Source organism: Chiroxiphia lanceolata, chromosome 1 (assembly GCF_009829145.1).
Source record: "Chiroxiphia lanceolata isolate bChiLan1 chromosome 1, bChiLan1.pri, whole genome shotgun sequence".
Lineage (NCBI taxonomy): Eukaryota > Metazoa > Chordata > Aves > Passeriformes > Pipridae > Chiroxiphia > Chiroxiphia lanceolata.
Window position 1 is genome coordinate 125202105 of NC_045637.1, and position 20289 is coordinate 125222393.

Below are 20289 nucleotides of genomic sequence, written 5' to 3' on the forward strand. Positions count from 1 at the left end.
AGATTGGTGAAGCATGATTCTCCTTTCTAAGTCCACACTGACTACTCTCAATCATCTTCTTTTACCTCGTATGTTTGAAAGTGATTCCCTCTATTATTTGGTCCCTCACTCTCCCAAGTGATCAAGTTGAAGATGACCAGACTGTTCCCTGTATTTTCCTCCTTGCCCTTCATGAAGACAGGAATGATGTTTTCTTTGTCCCAAATACCACAGTCCTTCAAGGACATTCAAGAGTGGCCTTCACAATGGCATTGGCCAGCTCCCTGAATACCTATGGATGCATCCCATCAGCTCCCACGGACATCTGCATGTCCAGTTCACGTTCCTCAATCTTCCTGTATTGAGGGTCTGTCTTCTCTGCTCCAGACAGGTCCCACGGGCCTGATTCCTGAAGGTCAGCAACAAAGACAGGGTGAAGAAGACATTGAGCATCTCAGCATTCTCCATGTTCCCTGTCATCAGATCCTCTATGCCATTCAGTAGTGGGCTGACAGTTTCCATAGTCTCCCTTTTGTGGCCAATACATTTGCAGAAGCACTTCTCATTGTTCTTGTTCTTAAACAACCCTTACTAGGTTCAACTCCAAAGCTTCATCTTTCTAAACCCTGTATCTCCCTGTTCCTCCAGAATCACCTTGTCCCTGCCGCGACTTCCTGAATGCTACTTTTGATGTCAGATTTGTGTTAGGAGCTTTTTGTTTATGCATACAGGCTCCCAGAAGTTTTCCTTTACTGCCTATACATCAGGATGAATTGTTCCTGAGCTTGCATGGGGAGATCCTTGAGAAATCAACCAGCTCTTCTTGATCCCTCTTCTCTCCAGGTCGGTATCTATTTTGATTTTGGTGCAACTTGGTAACAGGGCTGTGTCTGTGTGCGCATTCAGTGCACATAAGTCCTTAATTCCTTGGGTGGCTCAGGAACTCCCCAGGTTTATTTCATCTCTACAGGGATGAAATAAAAGGATCTATTTGCAACTCTAGTTCCAAATATGTATTTTGACTAATTGCTAGAGGAGCTTGCCACGTGGGAGTTTTGGATGGTTCTACTGATTCCCCCAGGCAGGTCCTGCTGTGCCCTGACAAACTCATCTGGTTCAATACACTGATTATCATCCTGAATGGAGTCTCTGGCCATTTCAGAGAGATGCTCAGGCAGTTTCTGCAGCGAAATTAAGCAAACTGTACAAAGGTAAGACACTTGCAAACAGTCAGTAAACTGCTCCTCTAGACGCACAAATGGTCACATACAATAGTTTTTGTAGTTAAAATTTCCTAGGAGATGATTTGTACATAGCTGAAGATACTCTATAGCAATGAATGTGCACGTGCCACAGAGGGCACAAAGACCATGAGTCAGCTGAGTTGCAAGAACTCAGTGGAACTGTGGTTTGGGGGGTATAGTACAATCCAGATGAAGACACTGTTGCAAGAACCCACCATTCAGACCCGCAACTGATTGCTTTATTCAGATCTGATTGTTGTGGAAGTCTGTTATTTCACTTTTATTAAGTTATTAAAAAGGCCTCCATACAAAGTTCAGCTCTCCCTTTCTGACAAATATCTGAGTAATAAATTAGCTTACAAAGTAATTGAGGAGCATGCTATTGTAGCAATCTATTTTGATAATGTTAGCATATTCATTGAAATAATTAATTTGGTATCAATCTAACATTTCTTTTACAAACCTGAACTCGAAATAGTAGACAAAGAAAACTATGCAAAAAAAGTCAGACCAGCTACATTGTGAAATACTGTAGAGAATAAAAAAGACCGTTCGCATACACTGAACCTAGAGATGCACAAATTTAGTTCAGTCAATATAAAGAAAATCTTTATGTAAATTCCAATTCCTGCACCTATTTCCACCATAATCATTACCTTGTACTATACAAGTCAAATAAATCAAAAATAAGTGGTTTGGGCAGCATTTAGAGGATTCTCACAATATTTCAACTCTTCTTCAGTCATGCAAATTGCTTTGGGAAACTGCAACTCTGAATACTGAAATGGCATTATAATAAATAATCATGGAATTTCTGTTTTGGTTGGTTTGTTGGTTTTTTTAATCACTGCAATACCTGCATGGATCCACATTTAGAAAAATCTGTACCTAATGCATGAAAACAAAAATTTTCTCTGATAAAGCCTGACACTTAGACATTTATTACTGAAGATGATTTTACAAGAGCAAAGATTTAATTAGCTAGTCCTTCAGATGCACTTCTAGGCCTGGACACCAATTCACATATTCCACTGCTGTTGGCATGGACTTAGTTAACCTATTAAGGAAAATGCAATCTTACTAAATGACAAACTATTTTGACAAAGTAACCATCTTGGAAAATCTAGGAAATAGTGACATTGTTCAAAATACTTTTGTAATATAAATATGAAGCAAGTAATACTATTTGAAATGCTTTGGCATTATGCTCATTTACTTCTCCAAATTAGATAAGACTTTTTGTTGCTCACTGCCAGGCTTATGAACAAATGACAATCATTTACAATATCAATTTCCATTAAAGGCAATTAGACCGAGGAAGAAAACAGAAGTAGTTATGCCCAAAGTTGTATTTTGAAGTATGGTAAAATGATTAAGGCAAAGTGAAATAAGAGAAAGGCCATGTTTAGGAAAGAGTGTTCCATTCTTTGTCAGTACGAAGCAGGGAATGGCTCTATGATGTGAATGACCAAATTCATAATACTGTTCTGGCATTTCAGAGCAGATAACACAGTGCAGACAAGTATTTGTCAAACACAGATGTCACATATCAAGATGCATAAATAACTGTAATCCAGTACTGCATTCCTTATCTATGTTAATACATGAAGGAGAAAGAGGGCAAATAAAAAATAAAAACCTTTCTCTGCAGGCTTCTAGTCCCTTGGTGAGACTAAGACAGCTCTCCTAAAGACTAATAATATGTGCTCCAAATATCTGCCATCTGACTCCACTGACAGTAGTGCAAGCAGTAACTTTGAGGAAAAAAATGCAAAATATGTCTATGTAGGATTGCTATCAACCAACTTTACAAAAATTGAAAGATGGTGCTCTTCATAATATCATACAGGGAGCATGATCTAGAAACCTTTATAACTATTTCTTTATCCCACACAAACAGACAGCTAGACCAAAAAGCAGAAATAAATCAACTTTGAATTTTCTGTCTCAATAATATAAACATCTACTGTATGCAATACTGAAAATATTTAACTGTTACAAAATAGAATTAATGTCTCATTAAAAGGGTACTTCTTATCATTAAAATATTTATGGAGAAAAGTTTGTAGGTACCACCCTGAGTAAGTAAGAAAATATAATTAAACTGATGCTGCAAAGAAAAGAAACAGACCTCAGCTGGCAGGACACAAACCCAAGACCTGCACATGCCCAGGGTTATACATCAGTTTAACACAGAGAGCAAACCATGGGGCTGCCCACAATGCTTTATTCATTCAGAATTCACAGTCATTATTCACGATTCAGGGAAAACTGGGAACCAGTGCTCTAAAAAGACCAAAGGCTGAAGTGGTAGGATTGTTCTATGAGGACAGCATTTCATTTTATTACATTAACATTGCCTTACTCAGTTTTGCCAAGCCTTCACTCTAGCTTTGATATTAAGCATGTTCATCATCTACTACACCTACACCACATTTTTATATGCATGTCTGGCACCTGAATTCAGAAAAGGGTTGGGCAGAATCCCAAACTAAAAATTAGTTATCACTCTTGTAGCTTATAAGTGTCTAAAGCTAAAAAGCCGTGAAGGTTACTTTTAAGTACAAAAGGCACCATCAAGAATTTATTACCTAAAACTTTATGACTCTTTACATGATCTATCAACCAAGTGGGATTTATTCAGTCTTATCTCAGGCAAATTTTGGTGGCAATAGACAGGTCTCACCCACCATGCCAGTCTGTTAGTCCCATCTGAAACAGTGAGGCAGTGCAGAAGATACCTTTTTTTAGATTTTTTGTTTTTAAGACGTTAGTTATTCCTCTTGTCAGCCCTGAAATTCAAGGAAAGAAACGGAATAACTGCCAACTTCTGGTGCTGAAATTTATCTTTAGGGATGCGGTGTCTTTCCTGTAGTTATTGACTACCTGGAATGAGAAATATTTAGGAACTCCCTCAGCAATTCCCAGATGAATGCCTATTATCTCAGTAAAAAATGCTCCACATTATGGGAAGGCTGGTAAAGGAAGAAATGGGAAGTATGGACTCCTTTCCAAACCATCCTGCTCCCACTACAGTCTAGTAGTGGGTTTCTGTGGCTGGGTTTTGGTAGCTGTGGGGGCTACAGGGGTGGCTTCTTTTAGAAGCTGCTGGAAGCTTCCCCTGTTCTGTGGAGGCAATGCCAGCTGGCTCCAGGACAGACTTCCTGCCACTGGCCAAGGCCGAACCAATTAAGCGTGATAGTAACGCCTCTGTGATAACATATTTAAGGACAGAAGATTGTTGTGCAGAGGAAATTCCAGCCAGGGAAGAGCGGAGTGAGAACATGGGAATAACAACATAGACACCAAGGTCAGTGCAGGAGGAGGGGGAGGAGGTGCTCCAGGTGCCGGAGCTGAGGCCCTGCAGCCTGTGGTGAAGACCATGGTGGAGCAGGTGAATATATGAAGGAGGCTGTGACCCCGTGGGAGGCCCAAGATGGAGCAGGGTCCTGCTGAAGACCTGCAGCCCATGGAGAGGGAAGCCCACACTGGAGCAGGTTTATCCCGGGTAGGACTTGAGGCCCCTGTGGGGGACCCACGCCGGTACAGCTCATTTGTGAAGGATTGCACCCCATGGAGGAGTGACCCACGGGACAGCAGTTTGGGAAGAACTGCTGCCTGAGGGATGGACTCGCGCTGGAGAGGTCCATCAAGGTATGTCTCCCATGGGAGGGACCACACGTGAGCAGGGGAAAGACTCTTCTCTCTGAGCAGCAGCAGAAACAACAACTGACTGTAACTCCCATTCCCCGTCCCCCTGTACTGCTGGGGGGAGGAGGGAGAACATGGAAGGTATTTTTAAGACTGTTTTATTTCTCACTCTTTGGCTCTTATCCTGTAAGTAATAAATTTAATTCATATCCCCACTTTGAGTCTGTTTTGCCTGCGAAGGTAATCGGTAATTGACCTCTCCCAGCTGTTAGCTCATGAATCCTTAGCTGGTTTTTTCCTCTCTCCTCTGTCCAGTTGCAGAGGGAGAGTGAGAGAGTGAGAGAGCAGCTGGTATCCGGCCAGGGTCAACCCACTACAGGAGGTTGCTGCTAATCTGTGTTTGGCTTGCTCACGGGTTTTCCCTAACTAGAAGCATAACCCACAGTCATTGGTCACCTTTGCCTTTTGGGAACACAGTTGTTTAGGCCCTGCTAACTACAGACTGCTTCACAGAACTCAGAAAATGAGGAATAACCAAAAGCTTAATTTTGCAACTAAAAACTTGTTAGGCTCTGTTTGTGCCACCTGACTTCAAAGGGACGGTTTCTTTTTAATCAGCCAAGGAAGAAAAGAATTTGTATGCAAACAGAATTAAGCTATCAGTAAAGCACAACAGTTGAATGTGGATTCATTAAACAGGGATGCATCTGAGGACTAAATTAAGCATGGAAAACAGAAGGGGGGGAAAAAATCTATATCTTAAAATGTGATAGGGTCCATTTACTAGATAAGATTACTTTTCTCTACAATACATTACCCAAAGGCACTTCCAAAATTGAGGGAGTACATTACATGGTACTAATCAGAACTTTTTTCCTAAGTAGGTCAGATGTTGAAAGAAAATCTTGAAATCTTATGCACTGTTAAAAGAAAAATCTCCTGAAAGCAGTACAGCCAAGGTGCTAATCACTTTCTAAAATATAAAAACCTTCTGCATAAACATTAAATGTAGCACTTTAAAATGCACAGTCACACACCTGAGGCTGTTCTTTCACTGTCATTTTAATTTAGTCTGTAATAACAAAATGAATTTTAATTAGATGAATGACTTTATTGCATATAGAGTTATTTAACTTCACAAAGAATGACTTATTTAGAAATTTATTTTTTTTTTCAGAGAGCAAAACCTCTCCAGTTCCAAATGGTCAGGTGTAGTTAGACTTTAGACTTTGTTCTTTGTTTAGAAGATCATTAATATGACAAGATAAGGTTTGGGGTTTTTTTCTGGTTTTATTTACAATAGGTATATTACACCATTGAATAGCTTTGATGGAGGCTATCCATCATGGGGAAGGACAGTGAAGGAACTAGCAAAACTGAGGGAGAAATACCTTAACTGCCAAACTTCAGAAGAGACAATTCTGACTCAGGTTCCAGGCAAGCACCAGTTACACACTGTTCTGTATGTACTGTCCTGTACTGCACATAACTTGGCAAATTCCCAAATTAAAAATCTCCTTAGTAGAATGTGTTTTCTAGCCATTTATCTAAAGCCTAATTGAAGATATCTATTATTATCTTCACGCCTTCTTTCAAAATTCAGAATCAAAGTGCATACAAGTCCATGGATGGGTACAGAAGAGAAGAGTTGCAGTGAATGTAAATGGCAACAGCATTAACCTGTCTGAAGGCATATGCAATAAAGCTCTGCCTGCCTCCTGGGCTAACAGACAGCAGTTTAATTGCAATTAGGATAGCATAGAACCCTTGCTGCTAAGAAATATGCTCAATTAGTTTGGGCATAGTACCAACAGAACTTTCTGTAATCTCAGGATACAACGAGAATCATCTTCCAGCTGTTTGCAATATGGAAACAGTAAACTAACATCTGTCTAAAAAGGACATATTGACTTACTGATGTTACAGCTATAAAATCAGAATCAGGATTATGAACTTTGCTGATGTATAACTGAATGGGAATGATGACTGGAATGAGCTAAATCAAATTGGAAAATACATAAAATACGTGAAATAATTACTTTTCATTAAAATGGAAAATGGAAAGAAGTGAGTAACTTGCTGAGGAGTACAGGACTATACTTTGGCATTCAAAATAGAGCCAAAGTAAACCAGGTGAGATTTAGAAAGGCCCAAGAGGAATTTGCACCTTTACCACCCAAAAAAGCAACTTAGTAATGCACTATATCCAAACTACTGCAAACTGTGTTTCAGCAAGAGCTTAACATAAATGAAAGATATTTTTTATTCTCTTTGTGGGTTTTGAGGGTTTTTCTGGTCTGTAATTTGGAGAGACTGATCTATTATTTTGGAGGGGGTAAAGAGTTTTGTAAATTTTTTATAGGAATAAAGAAAAAATCTGGACAAGAAAATAGCTTGTCAAATAAGCTACTGTGTCTTCTGGAAAATGCAATAAAATACCATACTTTCATGAATATAGCTTGCATCCCTTTCACTGTAATTCCTTATGAATCAGAGAGTAGATAACCAAAATACTCACAGAATCACATAAAACCAAACACAGAGCCTAGAAGGCTATCTTGCAGGAGGAACTGATTATTGCAGGGAAAAGTACTTGAAAGATGAGGGTTTTTCAAGATTAATAGGATCCTACCTACATAGATAACTCAACATTTCTGTCAAAGAGAAGGTTTGCTTTGTTTATTTTCTTCGGATATATAACCTGTAGGCTATACAGGACTATTGGCTATGTGTCTAAGAGTCACACTGTAATAAATAAAATGTTATTTTAAGCCCAAGTCAAAGTATGGAATGATTCCATATTTTCCCCCTCAAGTTAACTTACTTTGAGTTAATTCAAGGCAGCAAATATGGTTTTGTAAAATAGTATGTAGTCTTCCACACATTTGTTCTGGTCTACAAGTATGTGTTCAAGCATGAAAAATAACTTAATTAGCAAATAACTAACTTAAGGAAGAACAGTCTTCAGCAGACATACTCCAAGCTTTGCCATGCCTTCATGGAAAATAAAGTAGCTCTCCTAATTCAGTCTCCACACTAAGTATTCTTAGTAGACATGCGTGACATTAGAGAGAGAAGGTTTTGGTTCTAAACCATAAATATTCATTAAGGAACTATTGCATGGCCTTTTCAGAAAAATACATGTCTGAGAAAAGATTATATTCTTTAGAACTTTTGCCAATTTATTATTAAACAGCATTCAACTGTCTGTAACATTTCTAAATGCAGCAATTCAGAGTGAGTGAGTACATGAAAGGATAAATCTGGTTCACACAGTCTAAAATCTTCTTCACAGTCTGGGAAAACACTACAACAGGGGAAAAAAATCATAAGAAAAATCCTCATCTGTCAGTCAAGGACTCTCTTGGCATAACTTCAAAACTTTACTCCCACTTTGCTATACATTTTGATATAAAAGTTCATCCTTTCAAATCATCATGTTAGACTCAGCTAACAATCTTGCTAGAATCTGAAAACAGAAATCTGTAAAAGAGTAAAAAATGGTTGCAATCTCCAAAACATTCTTACGACTTCACACCTTTAAAATTCAGAGTTTTGTTTATTCTTAAATACTGTGTTCATCTGCCTAAGGTAGTTTACTTATGGACCTCTTTTCTTCACTCCTCTCCCTGTGAAGACAGACAAAAAAGAAACTGGAATCATAACATTAAACATGAAATGAATATGCCGTTCACAGTTTTTCAACTAATTGTAATATTTACTTCCAAATTTTATTCAGAGAGTATCTTCTGCTGTGCGAAAACAATGCATTAATTCCTGCAATTTTGTGTCTTATTTTTAAAATATGCATAGAATTTACAAATAGATGCCAGGTGAAAGACAGACAGTGAAACCTCCTGAGACATAAGACCATTTCTTAAATAAATGACAGCAATAAAAATCTTTTGCACACCAAAGATCTGACAAATAAGAAGAAATTAATGAAAATTTACAATTACCTGGATTATAAATTACAGAATCAGCAGCAGGATTGTTTTCATTTACAAAGCCAAATGTAATTATAAATAATGAGATAAGAGAGCTCTGGTAACAGCCTTGGTTAAGAGTATCACATTAGTGAGCTGAGCATAATTTGAAAAATATAACACTAAAGAGCCATCAGAGTGATGAAAATTGTCAGCATCTGCTATTTCACTGCAATAGTATATCAAATCCAGCTGTAAATATAGGGGGTTTTAAGCTTTTGCACAGTTATACACTCTCCTGCCTCCTCTGCTTCCAAACAAAGATGTGCAATGATGGTGCTCCATACAAGAATATTTGACAAAAAAATTAGGATTGAGAATACAATGACTTACCAATATTTATGACACAATAAGTGCTATTTTAAGCAGAAACTCAAATAGGACAAATGTTTTCCAGTCTCTATTAAAATATTCTCAAGTTTTTACTTGACAATTTCAGCTCTGTTCCTACAGAACTCCTATATACTATTCAAACTAATTCTGTTCCATTTCATCTTCCGCCAACACTGGGTAGAAAATTAGATTAAAAAAAAAATTAATCATACTATTCTGTGAATTGTATTATTCAAAATTCTTCATTAACTCTTGAAACTTACATTGCCATAATGATGCTGCCATTATCTGAGATATAGAGGAAGCAACTTAGAAGATTCAGAAAAGCTTTAAAATGCTACTACTTCCTATGAGCTACAAACCCTCCAAATTTGACTAATTTGGGCTGCATATCCACAATCATCCTTTCGGATTAAAAAAAGTGCTGGGAAATATCAAACTCCACCTTTACTCTAAACACAACTGAAGTTACATTTCCTATAAGCACTCAGACACTGAAGGTGGGAATGCACCATGGAAATGAAATAAAATTCTAATTGTGGCCCACATGTCATTTGCTCTCCACAGTAACTACAGAAGATGAAAAATGCAGGGTGGACCTTGCAAATACCTATGATGGGAAGGGAGATTACAGATGAATGAAGCAAAGGAACGTGCAACTGCCACAGAGACATTCTGATGGAGCTGCTAAGTATCTTCTTCTATACACTGTGAAATCTGAGACAGCTTCATTTGTCCCACATGCCTCCAGAGACAACACACATAGTGCAACACTAAAGACTCCCTCACCATTCCTACTTCTGACCTCCTTTTTCCTATAGAAGTATTATGTGATCAGATTTTAAAAATATTATTTAAAATAGCCAACATACCCTCCCACTCAGAGCAGTGGTCATACACAGTATGCTGACTTGTACTACATTTATGTTTAAAAAAAATGCCAGTAACTGAAAACGACATTGAGCACTACATATTTTCTAGTCAGAAGTTTGATTTTAAGGCCTGACCTGCCTTTTTATAATATTATTTACTTTGCCTATGTTATGGATATAGAAACAGTACTGTTGTAACTAGAAAAGTGTATGTAGGAAGGATTGGGGGTTGTTCAGCAACCTTTCCCGTAACATTAACACCACACAGCACTGAAATGACACAGGAAAAGTTACTCTGGAATTATTTTACATTTGCTGGCACACCCTTTCACTTACAACTAACTACAAGAGAAAAAAATTGAACTAGAGAAGGAAAACTGTCTAAGAGCAAGCTGTACTTGGGAACAGATCTCAAAAAAAGGAGGTTTCTTGACTTGGAAGAATTCCTCTTCCCCAATATTCAGAATCCAATAAAGTTCATTAATTTCAGTGATAGTCAGTTGAAGAGTTAATATGAACAGTAAGTCTACATTGTTATGAGGCTTAACATCACAGATTTTGGAATGCATAATGTAACAATTGCTTAGAGATTAAATACTGGATTGGAAACATTGATTTGAAACACTGGACAGCTTTGGGGTCCCAAAGGTTAGGCTCCGGAAACACAGATAATTACATTTTAAGACTTCCAAGTCATAATGGCTACTTCTAAGACCAAAAATAGATGGCCTCAGGAATAGCACTAAGTATATTTCAGTGCCAGAGAGAACAGAAAAAAGAACTGACAACCCAATACCTTAAAAATTCAACAGCAGATCCCCCACACTGATTGGCTAAAATGTCATATTTTTAATCACTTTTTGCCTCCCATTTTGCAAAAATACTGTTACTAACATTTAAAAAATTTTCCTCTGCACACAGAAGACCTAAAAAGATATTTTTAGCCTGGCTTCCTAAGGAAATGAAACTTATCCGTTAGGCCCACATCACAATAACTCTGAATTCATAGAGTGATTTCTGCCAGGTCTGACAGAGTGTAAAACATATTAGATTCCCAAAAATGGCAGCTGGGAAAGGAAAGAGAATGCAACTAGTGCTCCCATTGTGGGGCTGCCTTCGCTAGGCATGAGAGGGAACACCCGGGAGCTTCTCCCTGCAGTCTCGGAGACCAGGTTGCTGCAATTGTGTTGCTCGGGGCTCTAGGTGGAGCAGTGAAAAGATAAGGTTGGTTTTGTCCAATTGTCTTGTTTGCTGTAATGAAAGCTGGGATGATCATCTGTTTACATGATTCCTGTTCAGTTGGAAATGAAAGTAGCATTGACCAAATCCTTCAGTAATATGTATCTTGACAGAAGTCCACCAAGACTCTTAAGAACAGTGTATATTTGCTGAGGATCCAGCATCAAGCACTGCAGTGCAGTGAAGGCTGAGAGGATGAAATTTATTACTGATATGAATGAGGGGAAAATTTGAAAAATTCCAAGGGGATCTCCTGTATCTGAAAAACTAGGTAAAAGAATAATACTAATAATAACAACAACAAAATTTGGTACAAAGGAGCAGATGACGATATTAATGATTAAGATGTCTGCAAAACAAGCTTATTTTGTCACTTCATAAGAACATTGCTAATTATGCTCATGGTCCTCAGATGAGGGATGTGGATGGCCTCAAAAACCAACATCTTTTGCAGCTATTACTGCTCTAACTTATTCACTACTGTTAGAGTTTAATTTTTTTTCTTCTTACACAACTTGATGTTTTCTTTGATGGCTCTTAAAAGATATTGGTAAGATAAAGGTAAGTTATGTGGAAGCCTTCTCATTACAGCACATCCATATGTTAGAGCAAGAGGAGCTGACAGGCACAAGGTTGCTCCTAAGCTGAACCCTCCACAGTGCACCATGTTTTCTTGTGTGAGATTCACATGGAGTTACTTGTACTGTTTTTCAGTATGAGATTATAAATAAAACAATAAAAATTTCGAATACTTATTTTTTTATCAACCTCATGAAGCTCCTCAAACGTTTGGCTTAATGTTTTCCTCTTTCAAAAGTAAATATCCAAATATGAAAAGAATACATAGAAACCACTTTGTAAATACATCCACTTTGTAAATACATCCTGTAGAAACTATAGAGTATCAATTTTGTTAGACAGCTTGCAGTAAAATAAAATGTATTAACAAAGAACCCAAAAATACTAACAACTTCTTAATGATGCCTTCCCAAGGAAAAACACCCATCACTGGAGTTTTTTTGCTTGCTTGTTTGGGTTTGGGTTTTGGGCTTTTACTGCTACGAAAATTATTATTAAAAAGCTCCTAATACACTTCATGTAAAGCTATTAAGTATAAACATATACTGATCACAGAATTCAGCTCATCTCACTAAAAGAACGCTATAAAATAGATTCTGAACTGATGTGTCCTTCCCCAGCCTTGGCGTATATTTACCCACATCACATCCACATGATCAATAAGACAAAGAGAAATAGTTGTAAGAATTAAACTCCCTATTACAACTTTTGGCTGCACTCTAAGAATCCAATGTAAATCTCATTCAGACCAGTACAGGCTAGAACCTTCCACTGCACTATTGCCAGGAAACCAGGCTTGAACTTAATACAGACTTTATGGCTAATTGACAGTTTTTTGAGAACCACAAGCACAAAACCACCTTATTTTAGCCTTAACTATATTTCTCCACTGTAAGACTACCTCACTTTGGGTTATTTAGTGTATTTAAAAGTGAAAATACTAAAAAGTATTTGCTTGTTTATTTAGCCTATTATTTAGGATTTTTAACTACAATAATTATTACTACCAGGAGCTGCAACAGAAATCATCAAAGAAGAATTTTCCAACCACAAAGTAGTAATAGTAATCAGCACAGAAGGCTTTGGCTTGTGAAGGACAGCACAGCATACTTCTCAGACAGCACGTTTCTCTCATACTTGTGAGAGAAATCAAAGTTTATTTTTCAACTCATGCAAAAACTCAATTAAAACACCTTTCAGACCTTACAGGCTTGCACTGTTTTTTCAACTGTTATTATTACTTTGGTAGTTAGCTCGTGATTTGTCAAGTGAATATACCCTTCTGACTCTGCACGAAGTTTGTTGCTACGGCAGGTATGTGTCTAGATTTATTTACTATTAACAACACAGAGGATCATAATTTTTTTATGATTACGAGATAATAACACAAAGCCATACATCTTATTCAATTTTCAATCACTGAGGATCACTTCCAATTCAACTTTCAATTTAGATCTTAAATGAAAAGAACTTACCAGTTAGAGCGTACATGGTCTCATTGATGTAACTTATGGTGGTTTAGAAAGCTAGCAAGGCTGTTCTGATATTAAAAGCAACAATGAAGGGAAGTGGTTAGTCAACTAGCTGGTTCTGTTATTCCCTCCCACTTCTTACAGCAGTACCTAATCGTGGGGTCATAATTCAGCTTACTACCCCAGTTTTTAATTTTGTTTGTTTAAAAAAGAAAACCAAAACAACCAAAACACCCACACCACTTTACCACTTTTGAATGTTTATTACAGTGTTTCAAACCAGATGTTCAATACCTATAGTAAGATACTAGATACAACATCCAAGCAGTACTAGTCTCTGTTTACTTGGAGGGAAAATAAAATAAAAAAAAAATCAAAGAGAAACAAAAATCTAGCTAACAGTAGTTTTTCTCACTGTTGCTTTGAAATGAAGACAATAAAATGCAAACCATTCTGCATCAGTGGGAACGGAAGAATAAATTAGCTGTATATATTATTAGTCAAGTTACCTAACGGACCTGATCAAGCTCACTTTGAGCCAATGGACAGGAGTTTTTATGCAGCTATTTATGCTTTTGTACATGAATAAGGGATGCTATCTATAAAATATCATTATTTTATAGTCACTTCAAGTGACCAAGGGTAATGAGAGACAGAAAAGAACTAAAATTACATAATTATGTTTAATTAATGTTTAATTTTTGCCTTAAAGCCATGTTTTTTTGCAATACACAATGTTTAACACCGCATGTAAAAGGAACACTGAAAGAATTAGCACAATCTCAGTGTCCTCATTTAGTAAGCTCCTTTAAACAACAAGAATTTCCACTTTTAGCAATATCATCTGGGAAAAAACCTAAGACACTGTCCTTTGTTTCTGTGCATTAAAATAATATAAAACAGATTAGGATCAGTTGGTTAAAGCTAAGCCACTGAAATAGCCCAAGTTCATCTTTACATTTGTGGTCTTATGGTTTACTCAATGCTTTCCTTTGGCATTTGTAAAGTACATCAAAGTTTAGTGCCTACACAATCCAGGGCTTTGAGTGTTTTGAGTACTTTAGATAAATCACAAACTAGATCAAAGTTCAACTTCTCTCTCTACTAAAAATACCCCTCACAACCAAAAGCCAACACATGACTGAGGCCACAAGGAACTGCACTCCATGTCCCTCTCCGTAGCCCACATGCCCTGCCCCAGTCAGCAGACTACAGAATCTCTCTTGCTTTCTTGAAAGAATGACCTGGCCATCATTCAGCAGGACACTGCCACACTTCGCTTTTGCTCACATTTCTTGCTTTTTTTCTTTCTTCCATCCATAGGGACTGCCCATCTAACACGATGGAGAAGCCATTTTGTAAGAACTTTCAATGTACCCATGAAAGTCTATCACACAAGCACCACTATCATCTTTCACAGAAGGTCATTTCCCATAGAATTCTTGTTGCATCTTCCCAGTAACAGCAACCAGCTGCATATCACCAAGGCCCATTTGCTGTAGTTTGACAGTGCAAAAGACCTTACAATAGTACTATTAATTTCTACAATATTTAGTTACTAAACAGCCTCTGTGTAATCATGTCCCTTCTTCTGTGAGGAAAAGATAAAAGGATCTGGAGAGACAGAGATCCTCCAGAACCTGGTGAAAATGTAACTTGTGGAGGTTAGTAAGAGACTACTCAGTAGGACTAGAAATGTGGACTAGGTTATGCTACATGCTTTCGATGCAATTTCCTGGTATAGCAAGGAAATATGTCATCTTCATAAACACATCACACTATTATAACTGCTGTGTGTTCCCCCTGTCTCTCTACAAAAATACTGTCCCATAGTTTCACTTGATGGTTAAAACATTTATAGGATTCCAACATATATGCTGGAATAGCTTATAGAGACCACTCAAAGCTCGCCTGTAACCATTCCTTGTTAATGCTAAAGTTGTCCTTTAGCTTAAGGACAGCTTTTCCCTCTCTTGTAATGACTACACTGGTGCAAGTAAATCTCAGGCAGAAGAGCAGCTTTGATGGCTTTCTACTACACATATTCAGGGAAATTGTGGGTGGGCAGGTGGGTGCGTTTTTATGCAGAAACACCTTCCACTAGATCAGGTTGCGCAGAGCTTCATCCGACCCGCCCTGAATTTCTTCCAAATATCTAATCTAAATCTACTCTCTTTCATCTTAGATCTGTTCCCTCTTGTCCTATCACTACATGGCCTTGTAAAAAGTCCTTCTCCAATCTTTTTGTAGTCCTCCTTTAACTACTGGAAGGTGCTGTAAGGTCTGCCCAGAGCCTTCTCCACCATGCTGAATAGCTCCAACTCTCTGAGACTGTAACTATCTTTATATACTAAATAAACAACTATTATATACAACAACAAACTATTATTCAAACCTCCATGAAAAGCCTTCAACATTTTTCATGAAAATCCACAAATATGGTGTCTTTGAAACTCATCAGATTCCTGCACGTGAGTCTCCTCTGTATCTGCTTGTGCCTTTCTGTAGATTATAAGACAGTAGGAAATAGAGCAGTTACTTAAATAAAAAAACAGAGCTAAATTACCAGTGCAAGGGATTGCATCATATAAAGGGGATACTATCTTCTTCTCTAGAAGAATCAATTAAAAAATCCTTTCAGTATCTGCTGAAATCTCAGCATTCATTTGTACAGTGTCTTATCAAGAAACACTAAACTTTGAAAATTGAGAGCAGATAAAAGTTACTGTACTGGAGATAGTGCATAAAACTGTCTTCATTGGTCACAATGTACTAACTAATATGTATGCCACATGGCAAGCATACCAGACATCCGGTCACCACACACATTTTGGAATAGTCAATTATAGTTGTCTACTACTCTACTCATTGTACTTCTACTAAGTTCAAACATTGCTGTGTTTGCTCAGACATTTCTACTAGGTTAAGACTACCACAGCAGAAAAAAATAGCTACTGTTTCATTTTGGAAGACAAAAACATGATAAAGTAGGAAAACTTTTATGTATTAAATATCTATTTTTCTTACAGTGTAACTGTTAGCTATGTCATCCTTGCTGTCTTGGGAAATCATTAGAGTTCGTCTTTAAAAAAAAAAAATCTAAACTGTTTTAGTCCCCATTTAGACCAGCTGTTATACATTACTGAAATTCCTTGAGGAAGTGTAACTTTTACAAATTTGGACAGCTTGTTTCATTTCCCTAAGCTGTTTCTTTACAATATCTTTGCATAAAGGGCAGGGAGGAAAAAGAAACAGCTGAATTGAAAAAAAGGTGTTCATATGGACAAAACAGAAATGGCATCTTTTAAAAAGTGACCTGTTATTACTAAACATTTTGGTCTGTTCAATGGACTGAAAACGCTCTCAATTAATTGTATAATGCCAGGGCTGCACATCCTAACGTGTGCAGCATGTTCTACAGTAGCCCTCAGCTACTCACAGGACTTTGGTTTTCTGGAATTTTTTTTTGCATAGCGAAACCTTCCCAAGGCCGAGAGTTCCATGAGAGAAAAGCTTGAGAATTATTCAAATTGCAGCAGAATCAACCCCAGTTTTCCTTTTTCAGACCACCTTGAGGCTTCTCGAATACAGAGACCCTGAGACTAAGCAAGCACTAAATTAAATGAGAATGCTCTTTATCCTGTTTAGGGTTACACAAGGAGCAAATTTACTTTACAAAGATGTTATATTTCCAGAGTCTAGAAGACAAATGTAACTTATGTCTGCATTGCTCTTGGTACAGGCTCCTCAAGCTGTTCCTGGATGGAGTCGCTCCAAGAAGGTTCAGCACTGCCTACTCCATGAGTGATAGTCAGAAAGCAGCATCTCTCTATGCTATGTTACTCACGTTCCACAGCCAGAAAAGAAAGTTATTTTGTACATATTTGTTCTTATCTCATGGATCCTTGCTGTGTGAAAAGAGTCTGATCATGCTAGAACTTCCAAAACTATTTTAGGTCTTTCCTAGATAACGTTTTCTCTTACAATTCAATATCCCATTATTTTGACTATGTGATCTGGGCCATTGTTCACAGTTTGACTTACAGAAAGAGATGACCAAAGTAAGATCCATGAAGCTGCCACAAAGGCTTGACATCTGAAGTGAAACTCTTCAGTGCAATTTACTAGTCCTTTTAAAACATAGGTTTTTTGGGAAATTTTTTAGACACATCTGTCAAAACCCAGAGAGATCAGCAACTTATGCACAAGAACAAACCACCGATGACAAAAGCATAATGGTTTTCTGTCTAACATGGTGTGATATTTCATTCGCAAAGACAATCATGAGTTTCCCATTTGTGTACAGGCATTTGCACATGAAATTGTACCACCTTTTGTTGTAACATTTCTTGTAACAGCTCTGGGTTCTCCATGCTTACATACACATTGTACTTCGTAATACAGTCTAGATGTTTCCTTTGCTCTCAGTGGGAAAGAAGACAAATCAAGCATTAAAGTCCGTTTATGATTCCACTGCTAAAAATGGCTGTCACAGGATGCTCAAAGTGAAAAAACTTTAAATAAAATTAGATCAGACAGGATGAGAACCTTTTCCCTCTTTCACATTTCAGAGTATGCAGCAGCTATGGAAACAAGACAAAATACTAGCATGTACAAGTCAAATTGGGTATAATTTCTCCTTGAAGACTACACACTTCAAACAAGTTCAAAAATACTAAAGTTGGCTCCCAAAGCCCTTTTAAAATTTCCTTTAACTTCTAGATGAATGAAAAATGGCATAAAATCTGGTGTTTGCAGTAGTACTTCAAAAAACTCATAATGATTTTTTTTATTCACCTTTAGTTGCTTTTAAGGCTTCAATTTTTGGTTTATGTATTCCAGATATACCAGTCCAGTGTTTTAAAGAACCTAAAAATCAATCCTCAAAATGTGAGTCAGGAAAAGAAATATAAATTCCTTGGTCAACTTGAAGAGTATTGACCTGGTATAGCCAGCAAGTTTACATTTGCAGGAGGAAAACTGGTACAGAGAATAACAGATTATAAATCTGTTATTTCAGTGTGGGTGAGGAGGAAGATAAAGGACAAGTGTCACTGCATTGATTCTACAACTATTCTTTATCCCATTTTTAACATATGGCATGGATGCACAAAGCTCCAAATGAGAGCATTTTCGATGGAGCTTTTCTTAAAATCACAAGAATAAACAAGTAAAATAGAGTACTAGGAGGGAATACCACAAAAACCACTTTGTTCCCCTTTATCAAAGAAAAATATCTTCCACTTTCTCTCCAAACTCAGCATCAAAACATATTCCAACTGTTGATTTTGGCCAGAAATCCTCAACAGGATTACTCCCCAACTGCCCAGATTTTCACAGTTATAGTGACTGGTGGTATTTTTGTATTGTCCTGCCTTCTGGTCTATGGTTTACCTATCATTTAAGTTTCCAGGTTCCATCTGAAATTTGTATTAGGATGAGATCTGGACATGTATCAGCTATTTCTCTCATACTTAGTTTCACAGAAAATAAAGCTGGGTATGTAGCTCAGCCAGGAACTGCAGCACATACCAGTAAGTACCCACGGAACAGATCCCAGACATACAGAAAGATCATTTAATTCACTAGGATTTTTTTTTTTACCTTATCTTTTATTTCTAGAAGACAACTCCAAACACATAATACATGCTTGTGCATTAAAGTTTTAACACCAGAAAGACTATCTTACCTCATATACTTCCCTTTTCTGGCACTACTTTAGATACAGCGATGACTGCTGGCTCAAAGGAAAGTGACCTCCCTTTTTCAGGGAATTGTAAATGCAAGAGCTAAAGTTACTATATTTACTTTCCCACAATACTCTCATCATTACAGTAAAAAACGGGGGAAAAAAACAGGGGAGGAGAACCTCATAAGGATTCTTTTGCTCGGCTTTTCTCATAATTTCTTAATAATTTTCTGTCACTTTTGGAACCTGCCTTTTCTCCTTGTTTCTCCCCAGTAGTAGAAACACAGGTAGTTTATAATATAGATAATAATGAGAAAGGCTGGTTATTCAGTGATTAGGAGAAAGGGAGAGAGAAAGACAAATAGGTTAAAAATATATACATTGAGTGATTATATGCCTAATTCCATCTGAGCTCTTTAACTTCTCCCTGCATTTCCTCTCTAAATTCTCTATGTCTCTCCTCTACCAACATTTTTTCCTCTTCTGAAACAGGAGTTCTGCATGATCACTTCTTTTCTTATAGACAGCAAATGGTAGCAAGTAGTATGTAGATTATTGAAGTGCAAATGGCTCATAAAATAAGAAAAAGATTTACCCAAAACCAAATAAGAAATTATTTCTGTTTTTATTTTCTGCAATTACTCGAGGCTTTCAAAACTCAGTCTGCTCAGTCTATTCAGTCAGCTTTACACTATGCAGAGTTTGATGAACAGAGCAGCTCTATGTGGACTTTATTTGGTAATGCCTTAAATTCTAGTTATTCAACATCTAACTGCATCTTAATCTTCTAATCTCTTGTTCTGCTCATCAGTAGGAATTTTACATATGCCAATTGTTTAAGGAAAGCTTAAAGAAAAAGAAGTGAAAGGAGAAACATTTAAAGGTTAAGATTTTAAGGGACTTGGTGCACACTTCACATTTTTGTAAAGAAGCTAGTCTCTTCCACGAAATAGAACAACTTCTGCATAGGAAGGTTTTAATCCCTAAAGCAATACTTTCTATCTTTTAAATAAACTTTGCTATTATCTGATGAACCATGAAAAATTTTGAACGATATTGCACAAGTCATTGTACTGCAATTGTTTTCCAGCGTCTAAGCACATTTACCTAAGTGCTTCCTCAAGTAACCTGAAAATCTCTTCCAATGTTGTCTTAATTTTTAATTCTAACAGGAGATAGCTGCATTTGGCTGTCAGTGTGTTTAAATAGTAAGCAAACACTATGGCTCTGCAATGTACCTTTCTT

General features: G+C 37.2%; 1 protein-coding gene across 2 annotated transcripts in view; it reads right to left on the reverse strand.

Moving 5' to 3' along the window:
• Positions 1–20289, reverse strand: part of HDAC9 (histone deacetylase 9) — a 460923-nt gene that overhangs the window by 379563 nt on the left and 61071 nt on the right. Inside the window, exon 1 of one of the 2 annotated variants that reach the window (XM_032684274.1) lies at positions 13359–13418. The exons of the other annotated variant lie outside the window; for it this stretch is intronic. Coding sequence (XP_032540165.1) covers positions 13359–13374 — 16 coding nt within the window. The 5' untranslated portion in view covers positions 13375–13418. Of the gene's footprint in view, positions 1–13358; positions 13419–20289 lie in introns of those variants that run through there. 2 annotated transcript variants of the gene reach the window in all.